The 19,522-nt window shown below is 44.0% G+C and overlaps 2 protein-coding genes across 3 annotated transcripts in view; both read right to left on the bottom strand.

Annotated features, from left to right (window-relative positions):
- The window catches only part of CPNE1 (copine 1), a 410,662-nt gene that overhangs the window by 36,413 nt on the left and 354,727 nt on the right, over positions 1 to 19,522 (bottom strand). The gene's annotated exons all lie outside the window — the stretch shown is intronic.
- On the bottom strand, positions 320 to 19,479 carry NFS1 (NFS1 cysteine desulfurase). 2 transcript variants are annotated; one of them, XM_069495420.1, is made up of 13 exons: positions 19,327 to 19,479; positions 18,639 to 18,742; positions 17,385 to 17,501; positions 16,383 to 16,466; positions 12,547 to 12,699; positions 8,714 to 8,807; positions 7,869 to 8,003; positions 6,141 to 6,298; positions 5,606 to 5,711; positions 5,444 to 5,525; positions 4,478 to 4,561; positions 3,972 to 4,061; positions 320 to 1,446 (listed from the first exon to the last, which is right to left on the bottom strand). In XM_069495420.1, exons 1-13 carry the CDS (start codon positions 19,421 to 19,423, stop codon positions 1,383 to 1,385), a joined length of 1,368 nt encoding a protein of 455 aa, XP_069351521.1. In that variant the 5' UTR covers positions 19,424 to 19,479; the 3' UTR covers positions 320 to 1,382. The 2 variants fall into 2 exon arrangements, with proteins under 2 accessions (XP_069351521.1, XP_069351522.1); XM_069495421.1 differs by lacking the exon at positions 12,547 to 12,699.

The raw sequence follows: 19,522 nt of genomic DNA, 5'->3' as shown, positions 1-19,522 counted from the left end.
TTTTTTTTTTCTTTTTAGTACAAGTAACTACCCACCAGTGGTTCAGACTCACTGGAAAACTCTAGTTGCAATGGCCTTCTCTTGGTTTTTTAAGCACATCGTGCTTTTTCCACATTTAAGGCCCTTTGTTCTTGCTATTCCTTCTTATCCTGCACTCATCTCTGGATGGGCCATCACTGGCTCTTCATATTTCTGCTTAAGTACCACCTCAGTAAAGCTTTCCTAGAACACCCAGCACAGTACTTCTTCCCTGCTATTTCCTCTTACTACTTTATTTCTTTCATAGCACTTATCACAATCTATAACATTATTTGTTTACTTCTTGTTTTCCATCTCTCCACTAAAATGAAAACTCAGGCCAGGGGTGGTGGCTCACGCCTGTAATCCTAGCACTCTGGGAGGCCAAGGTGGGAGGATAACTCAAGGTCAGGAGTTAAAGACCAGCCTGAGCAAGAGTAAGACCCCGTCCCTGCTAAAAAATAAAATAAAATAAAATAAAATGAAAACTCAATACGGGATCCTTTCTGGTCCTGTTAACCAGTGTATCCCCAACACCCAGAACAAGTCTGGCTCCTGTAGCATTCAAATAATTGTTGAGTGAAGAGATACGAAAGCCAACTGAGCCATCTATGGAAATTAGGTAGAATGGTGGTCTTCTCCACAATTCCCAAGTAAAGCTCCACTTCACTTCTCCCTCAGCCTCTCATAAAGACACAGAGTAAACAGAAGGTGGGTTTATTTCTCCAATCTTCAAACTGACAAATTTTAAGGAAAAAAACAAATTATAAGAATAATGGGTGGAGTCATACGGATGATTTCTAGCTCCTTTCTTTTGATCTAGTGGGTCAGGAGAACAGAAAGGAGATAAGCCTTCTAAAAAACTCGCCTTTTTGTTTACAGTCAATATGAAAAGATGTCCTTTGGAGCCACAAAAAAGATTAAATTGCAGTTGATTATGCTTGTTGCTGAAGAAGCCAGTCCAGCTGAGCAGCAGAAAGTAACAACTCAAATGTCCATACAGAACGTTGGGGTCTCTGAACAAAGAGCCTTCTTCCAGTTCCTCTTGCTCTCCCCACCAAGGACACACATATGTCCAGCAGCAATATCACAGCAAATGTCTCTATTGCTTCAAGATGAAAATGTCCACACACTATAATACCAGAGAAGAACTCCTGGAAAGAAATGGGGAATGTTCCCCACCAAAGGAGATGAAGCTGGGGAAAGACAGTTTCCTTGAGTTTCCATCACAGAGGTGAGCTGATGCTTCAGTAAATTGGGCTATACCAATTCTGGAGCATCCATGGGGCATAACAAGGTGCCTGTCTTCGTGGGTTGGTGTGGCAGGAGGGGCTAGACCAGCATAAAGTCAGGGCCCCACTCTTCTAGTGTTGGGTCCACTTGATGCTCTTGAGGTCAATGCCATCCTGAACCATCTCCCAGAGTGGGCTGCCAAAGAGAAGAGATATTAGGTGAATAAGGGCTTAGACAGGTACCAACATTGGTTCCAAGCCCCTGAGCAATGACTTACCTTCTTTTGTCCTTGTCTCTCCTCTGCCTTTTGCCCTGGTAGGATCCTACCACAAGTGGTTAATAAGTATTTCTCAGCTAGCTGTAAGTCCTTGTCAGCTCTATCCTCTCCCTAACTGCCACCAAACAAACAGGAATAACTAGGTCCCCCAGACTCAGATGCCACGGGTCCATGAGCCAATGAGCATCAGGCATGGTCATATTCTTGAACTTCTCATCCCACTTGTGAGAGGCTATGGGCACAGTCTTCCTGGAGGAACCAACACCCTTGGGACCTGTATAAGCAGCAAGTTTCAGCCTCTTTACTAAAGCCCACCATCACTTATAGCCCACTTTTCAGCACTTGTTTCTGGGTTTTGTTCTAGTTCCCAGTTAGGGCTGGAGCTTAGCCATAAATCATCTGGGTATGCGGTGCCTTTCCCCAGTTCTTGCCAGCTTCGTCTCCCCAGAGTTGCACTATACTTCCCACATCCTAAGTTCCAATCCAAAAGAAACTCCTGGATCCCATCTCCCACAGGAGCTGCTGCTGAGAAATCTCTGCTAAGCTCTGATCCCCTTCAGCTTGGATGTCTTGGATAATGTTCTCAGACCAGACATTACTTCAGTGTGCTATGAATGTGGGATTTGATAGTTTGGATTTCCCCAGGTAACTTTCTACTATCAGATTTCATTCTGTTCTGGGCTTATTCCTCTTCTTTACACTATGCATTGTCAGAATGCCTTTCTAAGATTTTCCATGGCCCTTTAATGTTAGCCATCTCCTTCCTGTCCGTTCTCTTTAGGGAAGTTTCACTTATTAACATAGGCTCACAAAATATGCCTCTGGTTGAGGACTAATGGGACTAGGCTGAATTCAATTTGTAAAGAGTCAGAAGGGATAGGGTACAGATGCTGAAGCCACACAGATAGGAAAAATAAGGCTTTGCTGGCACATAGTCAGTAGAAATGCCCTTTGAGTGTACCAGAGAGTGTCAGAAAGCCAGGCCAAAGGAAGAATCCTACAGCTGAGCGAGCTATAAATTCTTAAGCAATACAGTTAGACCTAGGAGGAAAACCCAGGGCATGCAAAGGCCTAGGAGAGCTCACAAAGTTCAGGGTGTATACCTGAACTCTACCAACTGGACCAAGAGAATCCTGAAAGTCAAGTTGAACAAGTATAGAGCCAAGTTCTGAAAAAATACAGAGGCCTCAATGTTCCCAGGAGGAAGTTAAGCCCTGTTGGCAGCTGATCGGTCAAGAATTTCATGACCTTTATAAGTACCTTTACAAAGAAAACTCTGAATAGTGGTTTTTAACCTTTTGAGAATCTGATGAAAATTATACACTTTCTTCCAGGGAAAATGCACAGGTGTACAACATTTAGCATACAATTGCAGAGGTATCATGTACCTCCTGAAGTCCAGCCACAGAATCCAAATTAAGAATCCCTATACCAAAGGGAGTTGGTCCTATAGTTAGTATATAAACCACTAAGTGATATTGCTGCAATGACAATGATTAATATTACCAATAACAATAATAAAAAATACTACCCACATTTATATAGTTTTTTGTTTTTTACCCTCAACCCCACCAAGTCTATATAGTTCTTTAGTTTTTATTTTATCTTTTTTTTTTTTTTTTTTTTTGAGACAGAGTGTCGCTTTGTTGCCCTGGCTAGAGTGAGTGCCGTGGCATCAGCCTAGCTCACAGCAACCTCAAACTCCTGGGATTAAGCAATCCTACTGCCTCAGCCTCCCTAGTAGGTGGGACTACAGGCATGTGCCACCATGCCCGGCTAATTTTTTCTATATAGTTGGCCAGATAATTTCTTTCTATTTTTAGTAGAGACGGAGTCTCACTCTTGCTCAGGCTGGTCTCGAACTCCTGACCTCGAGCGATCCACCCGCCTTGGCCTCCCAGAGTGCTAGGATTACAGGCGTGAGCCACCGCGCCCCGCCTTTATCTTATTTTTTTGAGACAGTTTCACTCTGTTGCCCGGGCTGGAGTGCAGTGGTGTCATCACAGCTCACTGTAACCTCCAACTCCTGGGCTCAGGTGGTCCTCTTGCCTCAGCCTCCCAAGCAGCTGGGACCATAGGCATATGCCACCAAACCCCACTTATTTTTCTATTTTTTGTAGAGATGGAGTCTCTCTACATTGCTTGGGCTGGTCTGGAACTCCTGGGCTCAAGCGATCCTCCCACTTCGGCGTCCCAAAGTGCTAGGATTACAGGCATGAGCCACTGCGCCTGGCCTAGTGTTTTATTTTTTAAAAAGACTTTCTCATTTTCTGAAAACAAGTAGCCAAGGAGATCCACTTTCTTGCTTGGTGGAATCTCTAAATCCTAAAATCCAAGTGCTCTCATACTTTGGTTTTTGGCAGTATGAATACATAGCCTAAGGGCAAGAAAGTAGACAGCACTACAGTTTCTTCCAAAGGGTCTCTGATACAATAGTTTATACCTCATTTCTCGAAGACGTTTCACATGCTGAATGCACTTCTCTGCTGTATAGTCCACTTCCTCCTCTGTAGTGAAGCGGCCGATGCCAAACCTGATAAAAGAGCAGAAGAGCTCTGCATCAGAGTCTGGCACTAGGGTGAATTCATTCAGCAAATACTCACTGCGGATGTACTACACACACAAAAGATACGGAGAGAAGAACATGGCCCTTCCCCTGTAGGGCAGAGTTTCTCAGAACATGGTCTATGGACCACCCACATTAGAATAACCAAGAAGTTTCCTTCTTCTCCTCCAGACCTACTGAATCAGAATATCTGAGTGTGGGACTCAGAAATCATATTACATAAACTTCCCAGGTGATACTCAATGAAGTCTGAGAACCACTGCTCTAGAAACTCGCAGAAGGAATCAAGAAGAGATAAAGAGAACTAGACTTAGAAAGACTATAACAGGAGATAAAAACTGAAGAGGATGCCTTTCATATATATTGAAGCTCGACTCACTGACCTGATAGAAGAGTGTGCTAAATCCTCATCGGTGCCAATTGCTCTAAGGACATAAGAAGGCTCCAGGGATGCAGAGGTGCAGGCACTGAGGAGAGAGACACAAGCCTTGTTCAGTTCATCATCAACATATGCTCAGTCTTTCTTCCATCCCCGAGGACCCTGGAGTCGTACCATGGAGACAAAAGAGACATAACCTGGCAGAGCTAAAGGGCCTGATGCTATCCTGCACATCCTGGGATGTGTGCCTAGCTCCTCTGGCTCCTATGGTAAATAACCTCCTCGAGCAAGGACACTGCCAAGGTGGGACAGAGCACGATACCACAAAAGTTCGATTTGACAACAAGAGGCAGCAGAGGACCATGTGCTCGCTTCCATGGGACAAAATACACTAGCCTGAAGGGCAGGTAAACCCCTGGTGGACTTTGGAGCATCTTCAATTCTGGAGGCCTGCAACAGAACTGCTAGTATGACCCTAGAACAGATACATACATTCTCTAGGACCAGGAAAGGCACAACATTCTACCCCAAGACGACCTCCCCTGGTGGTAAACTTCAGCCTGTGCCCAGCCAGCCAAAAAATAGGTGCTTACAAAATGACCTTTACCCAGATGTGAGGGTGATCTGGCTGCAACATCTGTTACCTCATTGATTGCCAGGGTTGATTTGGCTGATCTGGCTGGCTAGGCAGGTGTCCCCTTCTTCCCTCAGCTCTCCATGTGGATCCCTCCCGAAGCTGTGAGCTCAGTCGAAGAGGACAACCTTCTCCAATAGAGGAGGACCATTCTTTGGTCAAGGATATACGAGCAGATGCACTCTCTTGCTAGAACCTCCAAACAAGCTCTCAAAATGACCTTTACACTTAATCAAGAGTTCTTGTGCCTGTCATCTCCATACTTGGAATCTCAATAACCTAAACAGCACTTGGAAGCCACCCTGCCACAGTCCCTGTCTACTCTGTCCAACTCACCTTCCTGAGGATAAGGCAACATCCTTCAGTGCCATCAGCAGACTCTCCCCTTCCACATACGCAAAGGAAAGGTTGACACAACCTGGAGAAAAGAAGTACTATGAGAGAGGTCTCAAAGTCTCAGCAACTTCTAGAATGGGGATAGAAAGGGCATGTCCATACCAGGGTAATGGTGCTCAGGGTCCCCATTCATCACCACATCTGGAAGGCTCTTCATTATCTTCTGTATCAGCCGCTCTGATAACTTTGAGATCCGCTTGTGGTCATACTAAGGAGCAGGCAAAGGAGGATTAAACACAGTGACCATAAACCAGCTCAGAAACACACAGTTCTAAAATCCCTTCTCCTAAACCCAGAAGTGATTGTATATCAAACCCACCTACCATCCTATGTTACCTATGGAGACCACTGTACCTTCAGCACTGAGCACAGTACCTGGTATGCAGAAGGTGCTCAATTACTAGACCCAAGGTTCCAACAACACAGAAATAAATGAGCTGATAACTACTAAAAGGGTAGGGGTTATACAGGCCATAATGCCTCCCTCAGAACATGGTGCCAGCAGCACCAGGACAGCAAAGGGTTTTCTTAAACCCCCTCTTCTAGCAGAGATCTGACTCAGTCATGCTGAGAAGCTTCTAAAAAGAAGACCCAGGACAGGGGAAGAAGTTGTGGGAGGGAACTGCTTTCCCCATACCTCCATCTCTTGCTGTGCCACCTCACACGCAGCCCCCAGCCCCACCACTAAGGGCGTGGGCACTGTCCCAGACCGCATACCCCGCTCCTGCCCCCCTCCACTCTGCAGGGCCTCCACACGCACACGGGGCCGGCGACGGATGTAGATGGCACCAACCCCTGGGAAACAAAGTTTGTCACAAAAAAAGAGAAAGAGAGAAACACAGATGAAATAAAATATTACTTTCCAAAGGGATAAATATATTATTTCAACTTTTCTCTAAGTTTGAAATTTTTCTAAATAAAAAAAGTTTGCTGAATGCGTGGCTCATGCCTATAATCCGAGTGCTTTGGGAGGCCTAGGTGGGAGGGCTGCTTGAGGCCAGGTGTTTGAGACCCTATTGCTACAAAAAATTAGCCCAGTGTGGCTAATTCCCAGCTAGATAGTCATAGCTACTTGGGAGGCTGAGGCAGGAGGATCGCTTGAGCCCAAAAGTTCAAGGCTGCAGTGAGCTATGATCCAGCCACTGTACTCCAGCCAGGGCAACAGAGCAAGACTTTGTCTCTCTTAAAAAAAAAAAAAAGCAAGATCAAATCAGAACAATGAGTATAGTATGCTATCATCTGGATAAAAAAGGGAAGAAGTGGAGAGGAAGTATATATATATATATATATATATGCTTGCAAATACATAGAACAATTCTAGAAAAATACCCAGGAAACTGCATGGCCAGAAGACAGAGGTGGGAGGCAGACTTTCCACCAAGTATTTTTTTGTAGCTTTTGAATTTTGAACCATGTGAATATATTACTTTTTCTAAATAAATTTAAAAAAAACTTTGAGGGGGGAAAAAAGCGGTAGATCATAATAGAAGAATTAGCACAATCTCCCAGGGTCTATCAACTCAATATGGGTTCACTGGTTTTATCAAAATAGATGTATCTACAATAAAAGCCAATAAAGGCAACACTGTAATTAGAAAAAGACAGAATGCCTGTTGGGCTTTTTGTAATAATAGCTCACAAAAACTCTCTTTACAGCCTCTGAGAACCCTTAGAAGCAGCTATCTTTCATACTTCCAGAAGCTATCATACCTGTTCCTAAGGTATACACCCAGAAAACACACCCTACAGACACAGAAAGTATACTGGCACAGATATCAAACAAAAAAAGGTCCTCACTTGAGAAACAACAGTCTCTTCCCAAGGGTTGGGGGGAAGAGACAGAACTAAAGCTTGAAAACATTCCCAGGCCAACAGAACTATAGGGGACAGACAGGTGTCCTTGAGAGACTAACAAGAGCACAGACTGCTAAGTCTTCTAGGAACAAACACCAAGACATATAAAAGCCCATACAATCTTCCCCTGAACTAAGGCAAGACACTGGGAATAAAGGAGTCAAAGAATGTTGCCATGCACATCATAGTGTGGCACATAAGATAGCTGGGCCTATCTAGCTAAATTTGATTTGACAAACTGCTTGTACCGCAACAAAATTAACACCTACATCCCTTCTAAGGATTTTTAAAAATGGATCAAGGAAGAATAGCCTGCTGTATACTAACAGCTAGAGCCTACAAATAGGCAAGTGTTTTTGGCTATTGCTAAACGACACCTCCATTCTGCAGGGGACTCTGGATGTACAGCTTCCTCTGAGAGTAACAGCAGTCCCAAATGACCCTGAGGAACATCTGTCAAAAGTCTTGCTGGGAAGTACAGAGAAGAGAGGAAATCTAGGAGGGCTGTTACCTTTGGGACCATAGATTTTGTGACCACTGATGCTCATGAGATCAATTTTCATGTCATTGACATCAAGTGGGATTTTTCCAACAGCCTGGGCCGCATCAGTATGAAAATATACCTTTCTGGAACTGCAAATCTGCCCTGAAGAAAAACAAGAGGGAAAGACCCACAGCTGGGAAGTCATCTGACAATGATCCCACAATGCACCATGAACTGTCTCTACTTACAGTAAATGACTTCTGTCAATGTTATAGTAAATTCCCTCCTTTGCCCCACCCCTTCCCCCCTCCGTCTCCCCTCTCCCTTCCTCTCCTCCCTTTCCCTCCTTCTCTCTCTTTCTCTCTCTTCCTTTCACTGGAATAAAAAAGATGAAGGGCAAAGCACCAAATCAAAACACCCCTGATATTCTAACACATAAAATTCTTGTACACCTCATTAATACTGCCTTTCAATATATCAGATTACCTTGTAGATACTTTTTGATTTAAAAGAAGAAAAGATTAACATATCTTTTTGCTAATGTGTCTAAAGAGATTACAGGGTGAGCTCTTAAGTGAGGATCATAAAAAGATGTTCTAAAGGAAAAAAAGATGAAAGGGGAAAAGGGTAGAAGAGTTTTTTGTTGTTGTTTTGGGCAGCAACAGCAATAAAATGAAAAACTATAAAGGATACTAGACCTGGATTCAAATACTAGCTATGCCACTTTCAGTATCCTTGAACAAGGTACCTGGGCTTTCTCTCCCTTGATGTCCTTACTGTACTTCATAGAGTGTTACAGCTCCTACGCTACCCCTGCTCCCTCAGATGGACCCAGTGATGGGCAAGAATCAGGGTTAACACACAATACTCACCTATTTCTGCAATAGGCTGCTTCACTCCAATCTCATTGTTCACAGTCATGACTGAGACCAGGCTAGTGTCTGGCTGGATAGCAGCCTCTAGTTCCTAAGAAAATGCACGAGTAAGGAGACTATAGAGTGCCAACAAATTCTCCCTAAATCAGAATGCAGGCAAGCTTAGTCTTGAAAAGAAGCTGTTTACTACACACCTATCAGAATAGTTAAAATAAAAATAATAACAACACAAAATGCTGGTGAAGAGGCAGAGAATTTTGATCATTCAGGCATTGCTGGTGGGAATGTAAAATGGTATAGCCACTTTGAAAAGTAGTTTGGCAGTTTCTTTTTCTTATAAAATGAAACATGAAATTACCATACAACCCAGTAACTGCATTCTTGAGCATTTATCCCAGAGAAATGAAAATTAAAGTCACAGAAAATCTATACAAAAATGTTTATAGCCCAGGCATGGTGGCTCACACCTGTAATCCTAGCACTCTGGGAGCCAAGGTGGGGAGATTGCTTGAGCTCGGGAGTTTGAGACCAGCCTAAGGAAGAGCGAGACCTCATCTCTACTAACATAGAAAAATTAGCCGGGTATTGTGGTTCGTGCCTGTAGTCCTAGCAACTTGGGAGGTTGAGGCAGGAGGATCACTTGAGCCCAGGAGTTTGAGATCGAAGTGAGCTATGATCATGCCACTGCACACTAGCCCGAGTAACAGAGTGAGGAGCCTCTGTCTCTCTCTCACACACACACACACACACACACACACGCACACTAAGTTTATAGTAACTTTATTCTTAATTGCTAAAACCTAGAAACTACTCACAGTCCTTGAACAGGTAAATGGTTAAACAAACGGTGGTACATCCATAACATGGACTACTACTCATCAATAAAAAGGAACAAAAAAAGCAAAAAAGGAACAAACTACTGGTACATGAAGCAATGAAAGAATCTTTAAAGACTTATGCTGAGTAAAAAGAAGCCAATCCCAAAAGGTTATATACTGTATGACTCCATTTATATAACATTATGAAATAACAAAAACTAAAGAAATGGAGAATGGTGGCTGACGCCTGTAATACTAGCACTTTCAGAGTCTGAGGCAGGAGGGTAGCTTGAGGCCGGGAGCTTGAGACTAGCCTGAGCAAAAGTGATACCCTCTCTCTACAAAAAATAAAAAAATTAGCTGAGCATGGTGGCACACGCTGGTAGTGACAGCTACTTGGGAGGCTGAGGCAGGAGAATCTCTTGAGCCCAGGAGTTTGAGGTTGCAGTGAGCTGTGATGATGCCACTACACTCTGGCCCAGGCAGCAGAGCGAAATTCTATCTCAAAAAAAAAAAAAAAATGGAGAAGAGATTAGTGGTTTCAAAAAAACGAGGATCATAGTGGCGATAAAACTATTTGTATCTTGACTGTGGTGGTGCTTACACAAACTTAATGTAGTAAAATTGTATAGAACTATACACAAACACACACAAGTGAATACAAGTAAAACGGGGGAAATCAGAACAAGATTGGTGGATTGTATCAATGCCAATATCCTGTACTATACTTTGGAAAGATGTTATTGAGGAAACTGGGCAAAAAGGACAATGTAATCTCTCTGTATTACCTCTTACAACTATATGTGAATCAACAATTATCTAAAAATTAAAAGTTTAATAACAAAAGAGAGGAGGAGCCCTTTCTACCTACAGTTATAAACAAGCTACAAAAAATAGAGTAAATAGCAAAGAACAGAGTTACTATTAACAACACAGAGGCAGGGACCACATCTAACTGAAATATCTTAAAGAAATTATTGATCAATCCATCAACATCTACTATGCCTCCCCAGACACTGGTCTAATGTACATGCTCAATGTTATGTTGTCTCTCAGCTTCTTCTTTGCTTCCCTCATAGCACAATTTGTAATTGTTTCACTTATGTTTGTTTACATGTTAACTGTCCCATTCACTAGAACATGAGCTCCCTGAAGGCAGGGACTAGGCCAGTCTTGTTCATCCCTCTATCCCCAGTGCCTGGCACGAAGGTATAATATAGTATGAAGTGAGTCACTAATCATCAGGAAAATGCAAATTAAAACCACAATGAGATATCACTTTACCCCAGTTAGAATGGCTTTTATTAAAAAGCCCAAAAACAACACATTCTGTCATGGATACAGAGAGAAAGGAATGCTTATACACTGCTGGTGGGATTGCAAATTAGTACAACCTCTATGGAAAACAGTATGGAGATTCCTCAAAGAACTACCTACCATTCAATCCACCAATTCTACTACAGGGTATTTACCCAAAGGAAAAGAAGCCATTTTATCAAAAAGACACCTGCACTCGAATGTTTATGGCAGCACAATTCACAATTGCAAAGATGTGGAATCAACTCAAGTGCCCATCAATTCATGAGATTAATAAAATGTGGTATATGTACACCAGGAAGTACTACTCAGCCATAAAAAAAGATGAATTAATACCTTTTGCAACAATCTGGATGGAACTAGAGATCATTCTCCTAAGTGAAGTAACTCAAGAATGGAAAAACTAACACCACATGTACTCACTATTAAATTGGAACTAACTGATGAGCATACAAGTGCACAGAGGAAAGTAAAACTAGGTGCAAAGAAACCCCTCCCAAAAGGAGGGGATGGGAATAAACCAACCTAATGGGTACCATGAACACTATTCAGGTAACAGGCACACATACAGCTAGGACTCAAGCACTACAAAAATGACCCATGTAACCTAAAACATTTGTACTCCCTTAATATTTTGAAATTTAAAAAAATAGTATGAAGTGAAATAAAGGCATTATGTTAAGTATTATGAGAAATAAAAATCTATAAAATATGCACTCCTAGCATTCAAGAAACAGCCTAGTGGAGAGATGAGAGATAGATACACATTTACAATATAGCACTGAACTAAAAAGCCATTAAGTGTTAAGAGACTTTAGAGAAGAAAGACATTCGAAGGGATTGGAGGAGCCAAAGAGATTTCTTGAGAGCTGGGACTTAAGCTAAGTTTTTAAAAGAGGGAGAAGATTACGATAAGTGCAAAGAGGCTGGGTGTGGTGGCTCATGCCTGTTATCTTAGCACTCTGGGAGGCCGAGGTAGGCGGATCATTTGAGCTCAGGAGTTCGAGACCAGCCTGAGCAAGACCAGACCCCGTCTCTACTAAAAATAGAAAGAAATTATCTGGACAACTAAAATATACACAAAAAATTAGCCGGGCATAGTGGTGCATGCCTGTAGTCCCAGCTACTCGGGAGGCTGAGGCAGGAGGATCACTTGAGCCCAGGAGTTTGAGGTTGCTGTGAGCTAGGCTGACACCATGGCACTCTAGCCCGGACAACAGAGCCAGACTCTGTCTCAAAAAAAAAAAAAAAAAAGAGATTCAGTTTGCAGTGAGCTATGATGACACCACTGTACTCTACTCTGGACAACAGAGTGAGAACCTGTATCAAAAAAAAAAAAAAGAAAGAAAACTATATCTCTCCTCTTTAGGGGGATAAAAAGCATTAGTGCATGGAAGGAGGAAACCAGAGCTTTGCCACGGTGAGTGTGTCCTTGGAATTCTGCACACATGGCCAGTTGTTCTCATACAAACCAGGAAGCACCAATAAAGCTCAGAAGCAAGTCCTCCAGAGAAAAGGAGGACAATACACACTTAAGGGGAATATAATCTTTTTCTCTGCCAGGACTATTTCTCTACTCCCCACTCTAACCATTAAATCTAGTCCTTCAAGCTCCAGCTGAGGCTGAAGAAATAGACTTATAGGCTGAAGCCAGGCTCCTCCCTTTTTAGTCCTCCTGCCAAGAGCCACTCATACCTTGAGGTCGATTATCCCACTCTTCTGCACTGGGAGGTAGGTGACCTGAAAGCCCTCAGCTTCCAGTGAACGGCAAGAGTCCAAGACACATTTGTGTTCTGTCTGGGTGGTGACGACATGCTTTTTCCGTGACCTATAGAACCTGGCCACCCCCTAGAAATTGGTGGTGGTGGAAAGAAAGAGAACAGACTCAGAGAGACAGCAATAGCTTCCATCCCACTTGTAAAGGGAAAGTGGGCAAGGCCAGTATGCTCCAATATCAATTCTTGGACACCAACGGAGTATCCTACAATTCAATTTAATTCTGATACTAACTACCCAGAGTTAGTGAAAAACCCATGGGTTAAGGGCTCAGTCACACAAGACTGCCGCCATTTCAGATGCCAGATGCAAATCTCGGGTGTCCCAAGGCACTCATACTTCTATCCAGCCAGCTCTAAATTCAGGGCTTCCTATAGCCATCTGACGGCTGTAATCCTAGCACTCTGGGAGGCCAACGAGGGAGGATCACATGAGATCAGGAGTTTGAGACTACCCTGAGTAAGAGTGAGACCCTGTCTCTACTAAAAATAGAAGAAATTAGCCGGCATGGTGACATGCGCCTGTAGTCCTAGCTACTCAGGAGGCAGAGGCAAGAGGATCACTTGAACCCAGAAGTTTGAGGTTGCAGTGAACTGTGATGATGCCACTGCACTCTACCCAGGGAGACAGAGCAAGACTCTGTCTCAAAAAAAAAAAAAAAAAAGAAACAAAAAAGATAGGCTAAAAAATTCCTGGAATTTCAACTATTACAAGAAAATAAAGAAGAACAATTCATCTCATTCAAGAAAAAAAGCAAATTCATATGTACATTCATATGTATTTTTTTTCCTGGAACAATACTAAACATATTAATAATTAGTTTAGAGTTAACAGAATTAACTTTGTGCAACAAGACTAGGGGACCTGGAGGAAGGAGCGGAAAACTTATACTTCATTTTAAATCTTTCTATAGGGTTATAAAACTCTTACCACATGTGACAGGTTTATTTTTCAAAAATTAAAAAATTGAAAGAAATAAAATGTGCAACTCCCCTACAGCTTATATTAGAGTACTACCTTTAAAAGCAGAATATAAAACTATATAGGCCAAAATTATAACTACATAAAAACTGTAGGCCGGGCGTGGTGGCTCACGCCTGTAATCCTAGCACTCTGGGAGGCCGAGGCGGGTGGATCGCTCGAGGTCAGGAGTTCGAGACCAGCCTGAGCAAAAGCGAGACCCCGTCTCTACTAAAAATAGAAATTATATGGACAACTAAAATATATATACACAAAAAAAAATTAGCCGGGCATGGTGGCGCATGCCTGTAGTCCCAGCTACTCGGGAGGCTGAGGCAGTAGGATCGCTTAAGCCCAGGAGTTTGAGGTTGCTGTGAGCTAGGCTGAAGCCACGGCACTCACTCTAGCCCGGGCAACAGAGTGAGACTCTGTCTCAAAAAAAAAAAAACAAACAAACAAAAAAAAAAACTGTAAGTTCAGGAGGACAAGTAACGTAAAAAAGAAACATTTAAAATTAACATATATTGGCTGGGCACGGTGACTCACACCTGTAATCCTAGCACTCTGGCAGGCTGAGGCGGGTGGATTGCTCGAGGTCAGGAGTTCAAGACCAGCCTGAGCAAGAGCGAGACCCTGTCTCTACTAAAAATAGAAAGAAATTATATGGACAACTAAAAATACATAGAGAAAAAATTAGCTGGGTATGGTGGTACATGCTTATAGTCCCAGCCACTCGGGAGGCTGAGGCAGGAGGATTGCTTAAGCCCAGGAGTTTGAGGTTGCTTTGAGCTAGGCTGACACCACGGCACTTACTATAGCCCGGGCAACAGAGCGAGACTTTGTCTCAAAAAAAAAAAAAAAAAAAAGGAGTATAAAATTAACATATACTCTGTTTTATCTACAAAAGTAGTCACATAAACAATATAAAAATAATTGGAGGATGGTGAGAGTAGTTCAAAATGTTGTTACTGTTGTTTATAAAAAAATGTAATTTTTTTTCTTTTTTGAGACAGAGTCTCACTCTCTTGCCCGGGCTAGAGTGCCCTGGCGTCAGCCTAGCTCACAGCAACCTCAAACTCCTGGGCCCAAGCAATCCTCCTTCCTCAGCCTCCTGAGTAGCTGGGACTACAGGCGCATGTCACCACACCCAGTTAATTTTTTCTATGTTAGTAGAGACGGGGTCTCGCTTTTGCTCAGGCTGGTCTCAAACTCCTGAGCTCAAACGATCCAACGTGCTAGGATTACAGGCACTCTGATTACAGGTGTGAGACACCACTCCCAACCAAAAATGTAATTTAAATGGTATATTCCCTAATCCACTTTCTCCTATCTCAGTTACCTATGGCATAGATTCCTTTAATGACAGATATAGTACATATCCAGGAGACTAAGAGAAACAACATGACACCTACTCTTAGCAATCCTTGACCTCTGCTTTGGGTTCTTTAGATACTTCCAAAGCAAACATTTTCAAAGGTCGGAAAATGCTGCCCATTTCAGAATCCATCTGCACCTTTGGATGGACTGCTACCCTGACTCTGGGGTCTCCATAGTCCAAAGGAAGGATGCCTTCCTGTAACAGGATTGGACAGAGTACTGATAACTCTGGAGCCCGTCCCAGGCCTCCTACATTCAGGCCAAGGTCAAAGAATCCAACACTGGCAGCACAATTCAGAGACAAAGATGAGATGGGGTGGAGCCAGAGCTGGACCTACAGCAGGCCACAATTTCTCAGGAGCCTTGGCATTTACTCAGTCCTGGAAATCAGTCCTAGTCAGATGTGATCATGTTCTATGAAACACCAATATGACTACTACAATTGACCTTAGCCAAAAGGCTGAAAACTAATTAACATGACTAAGAGTGGAATTTTACTTGCATTAACACCAAAGATGTCGGCCGGGCGCGGTAGCTCACGCCTGTAATCCTAGCACTCTGGGAGGCCGAGGTGGGCGGATCGTTTGAGCTCAGGAGTTCGAGACCAGCCTGAGCAAGAGCGAGACCCCATCTCTACTAAAAAAATAGAAAGAAATGATATGGACAGCTAAAAATATATATATAGAAAAAATTAGCCGGGCATGGTGGTGCATGCCTGTAGTCCCAGCTACTCGGGAGGCTGAGACAGGAGGATCGCTTGAGCCCAGGAGTTTGAGGTTGCTGTGAGCTAGGCTGACGCCACGGCACTCATTCTAGCCTGGGCAACAGAGTGAGACTCTGTCTCAAAAAAAAAAAAAAAAAAAAAAAAAAAAATCAAACACCAAAGATGTCTATGTCCCAAGGATACAATGACTGATCCCAGAATGACTGCAGAGGGCACCACAGCAAAAAGCACTTCAAAATGGAGACATCTAAAGAAATGGCAGGAACTTGTTACAAACAGATATGATCAGAAAGAAAAGGGAAGGCTGAGAGGAAGGCAGCACTGAAATCAGGTATATAAGGGTGAAATTCATTACTAAATCAAAAGAATGTTGACAAGGGTTCAGTCACCATTACCCACTCTCCAAAGTAGCTGCCATCCAAAAAATGAAGTGGCTAATGGACCGAGAGCCATCTCCTCTCCTATCCAACTACCTCATTGAACTCACACCAACAGGAGCAAAGACTTAAGATAGGGTACATTGCAAAGGGTTAAAGGAAGCAACAAATCAGAAAGAGTATGTGTCTTCTCTTCACAATAGGGTGGGGGTGTGTAGCTGGGAAATACATACCTCAGTCCAAATGATGAAGGCACGCTATCTCCCAACTGAGGAAAGCTCAGATATGCCCTAAGCCCTCTGGTTCCCTTTGCTTACCTTAATTGCTATGTTGTTGGATTCAGTAGCGCCACTAGTGAAAATGATCTCACGAGGATCAGCCCCAATCAGAGATGCTACTTGCTGTAAGCCAAGACACAGAGATATATAACATTAATTCCCCAGGCAGGAATGGGGCTGCATACACAGCCGGGACAGCTCTGGAGCAAGAAGAGCTCAACTGCATTCTACCAAACTGCCCAGGAAGAAGCTCCGTACCTACTAAGATCAGAAAATGGACAGATCCAGTATTATCTCAGATTCCAGGCTCTTTTCCAACCCAATACAAAATAATAATAATTATATTATTGGGTTTTTTTTTTTTTTTTTAGACACAGTCTCACTCTGTTGTCTGGGCTAGAGTGCCATGGCGTCAGCCTAGCTCACAGCAACCTCAAACTCCTTGGCTCAAGTGATCCTCCTGCCTCAGCCGCCTGGGTATCTGGGACTACAGGCACACGCCACCGTGCCAGCTAATTTTTTCTATTTTTAGCTGTTTGGCTAATTTTTTTCTATTTATAGCAGAGACGGGGTCTCATTCTTGCTCAGGCTGGTCTCGAACTCCTGAGCTCAAGCAATCCTCCTGCCTTGGCCTCAGTCTCCCAGAGTGCTAGGATTACAGGCATGAACCACAGCGCCTGGCCCATTATTAGGTTTTTTAAATGAACTTATTGAGCTCTTACTACGTATCGGCATTGTGTTAATAAATACCTTACGAGCATTTAATCCTCCAATAACCTTACAGAGTAGAAACTATTGCAATCTCCATTTTGAATGTGAGGAAATGAAGGCTTAGAGAAATTAGATAATTTGCCCAAGATAATTTAGCTAGGAAATGTGGGAACTCATGAAATGCCTACAAACTCCAAGGTTGCTTTCCAAATCTCTTCCAGAAAGAACCCAAAACCATTTTCACCTCCACCCACACGTACCAAGGAAATGCCCCGCAAGGGCCACTGACCCTCTCTAACCTCAGAACCTCCCAGACCCCTTTGTACTAACCTGGCGAGCACGTTCCATGGCTGCCTCACTCTCCCATCCATAAGCATGTGTCCGGGAATGTGGGTTCCCATAGTAGTTGACTAGGTAAGGGAGCATGGCATCAAGCACCCGGGGGTCCTGAGAACAACAGAACAGGTCACTTTCCTTGAGCCCATAGTTAACTCAGGCCCTACTCCATTCCCTCAGACCTGCCTAACCTGCTTCATCACACTCCCAATGCTTCAGACACCGCCTAGCTTAGGCCTCCAACATTCTGTCCCCCTCAGGTACTAAGCAGTTATCAACCTAATATACCCCCACTACCAACCTGTCTTAACTCGGGTTGTTCTACCATCCCCTCAGATAGTCTACAAACATTGCCTTGTTCTGACATCTGTTTCTGCAGGTGTTCCCATTCCTGTGAGCCAGTGTGATCTAGAAAGGCTAGGACAAGACAGGGCACAGGTAAACACCCCTTCTCACATATTGGTGAGAACTTGTATTAATATTAGAGTGCTTATCATGTGCCAGGCTGCTTTACATCTTTTGACCTATTTAATACTGCCCCAAGTTGACACAGTTCTTAAGTGGCAGTCCGGCTAATTCCGGACCCCATGCTTTTAACTATTACTGTAGTGCTTGCACTGAAGTGATTTGACCAGTGGTGTGGGGAACATAGGCCTTCTGATTTCAAAATTGTTCTTTTTTAAGCACCAAGGAGGCAAGAAAAGCTTTGTCTTTCTCTGCGGCACCACTAATAGGATTTGTTCTGTAAAATTTGGATTCAGTGAAAAGGCCATACTCCCAGCCTGAACAAGAGCAAGACCCCATCTCTACTAAAAATAAAAATAAATTAGATGGGCAACTAAAACAATAGAAAAAAAATTGGTGGTGCACACCTGTAGTCCCAGCTACTTGGGAGGCTGAGGCAGGAGAATTGTGTGAGCCCAGGACTTTTAGGTTGCTGTGAACTAGGCTGACGTCAGGGCACTCTAGCCTGGGTGACAGAGCAACACTCTGTCTCAAAAAGAAAAAAAAAAACCGGCCATACTCAAGAATCCAGAAGGCCACATGTGGCCCCAAGGCCACAGCCACCCTACCAGCTGTTTCTAGTGGAACAGAATTTAAGCCTCCTGCCTCCTGCTTCATTGTTTTTCTCAGCACTTCTCAATGGCTCTCACTTCTACAGGGTTCCAGTCATTTCTGTGTGTTGTTACTTCTATCATTTACTTCCTGTAAACAGCCTTGCGGGAAAAGCTGCCCCTCTATCCTTACCAGAGGAGTTGTAGCTTGCACATCCATATAGAGAGGTCGCAGCACTGACTCCGAAGCAGCGGCGGTATCTGAGGGAACAGCCGACTGGGGAGCATGGTCTGCAACTGACAAAAAATGGAACAGAGCAGCCAAGTAAGACAGAATGCAACTATGAATGCAAAGCAACCAAGGGAGCAGAAGGCAAAATCTGGACGGAGGCGAGATGATAAAGGAGTGATGGGGTCAAACCTCAATGGAAATGAAACAAGACATCAGAGAACCTGAGCGCACTGTGAAAGGAGGGAAGGGGATGGAGTTTCTTGAAGAGGGATGCTGGGGCAATATTCAAATCGTCTCATTGGGAGTGAGAAGGGCTCTAAAGGGAAAGCCGTTTAGAAGAAAGGTGGGGCCAGAATAGGTGCGATCTCTTTCGAACGTAACTCGCTGGAGAGCCTTGATCAGCATCTCTAAATTGGCCAAGAGACCTTTGAAGGACGAGCCTCCAAAGTTCTCCAGGGTACGGGGCAGGATCTGAGCGGCGGCGCGGCGGAGTCAACCGTTCGGGGGCGCTGGCCTGAGAAAGTCTGAGGGAAAGGGTCAGAGGATCTGGGCGGCGGGGCAGGGAGGCTCCGGAAAACTCAGCTGCGTCGCAGCGCCCAGGGGGAAAGGTCCGCGCATCCGGAGACCGTGGCAGCGAGCGGGAACGTACCGCGCAGGTGCAGCCCCCGAGTGGGCGCCGCAGACCTCGGCCCCGGAGCTGCAGTCGCCGCCAAGGCCGCCCGCCTCCAAGCGGCTCGTAGCAGCATGGTCCTGGTGGCAGAGCCCACCAGCCGAAGTGACCACAATCTTCAGCCTACCAGGCTCCCGGAAGTACTTTCTCGCGCTCCGGAAGGGATTCCTCGGGC

The sequence above is a fragment of the Eulemur rufifrons genome, chromosome 20, assembly GCF_041146395.1.
Source record: "Eulemur rufifrons isolate Redbay chromosome 20, OSU_ERuf_1, whole genome shotgun sequence".
NCBI classification, from domain to species: domain Eukaryota; kingdom Metazoa; phylum Chordata; class Mammalia; order Primates; family Lemuridae; genus Eulemur; species Eulemur rufifrons.
The sequence above is the reverse complement of the archived record's forward strand: the minus strand, read 5'-3'. Positions and strand labels throughout refer to the sequence as shown.

Excerpts from the sequence above, each read along its gene's own strand:
- NFS1 (XM_069495420.1), bottom strand. The coding sequence starts at position 19,423 with ATGCTGCTACGAGCCGCTTGGAGGCGGGCGGCCTTGGCGGCGACTGCA. Across the intron at positions 18,743-19,326 it reads TCGGGGGCTGCACCTGCGCG|TTGCAGACCATGCTCCCCAG; the intron begins GTACGTTCCCGC and ends ATTTTTTGTCAG. Across the intron at positions 4,062-4,477 it reads TTAGCACACTCTTCTATCAG|GTTTGGCATCGGCCGCTTCA; the intron begins GTCAGTGAGTCG and ends CTCTTTTATCAG.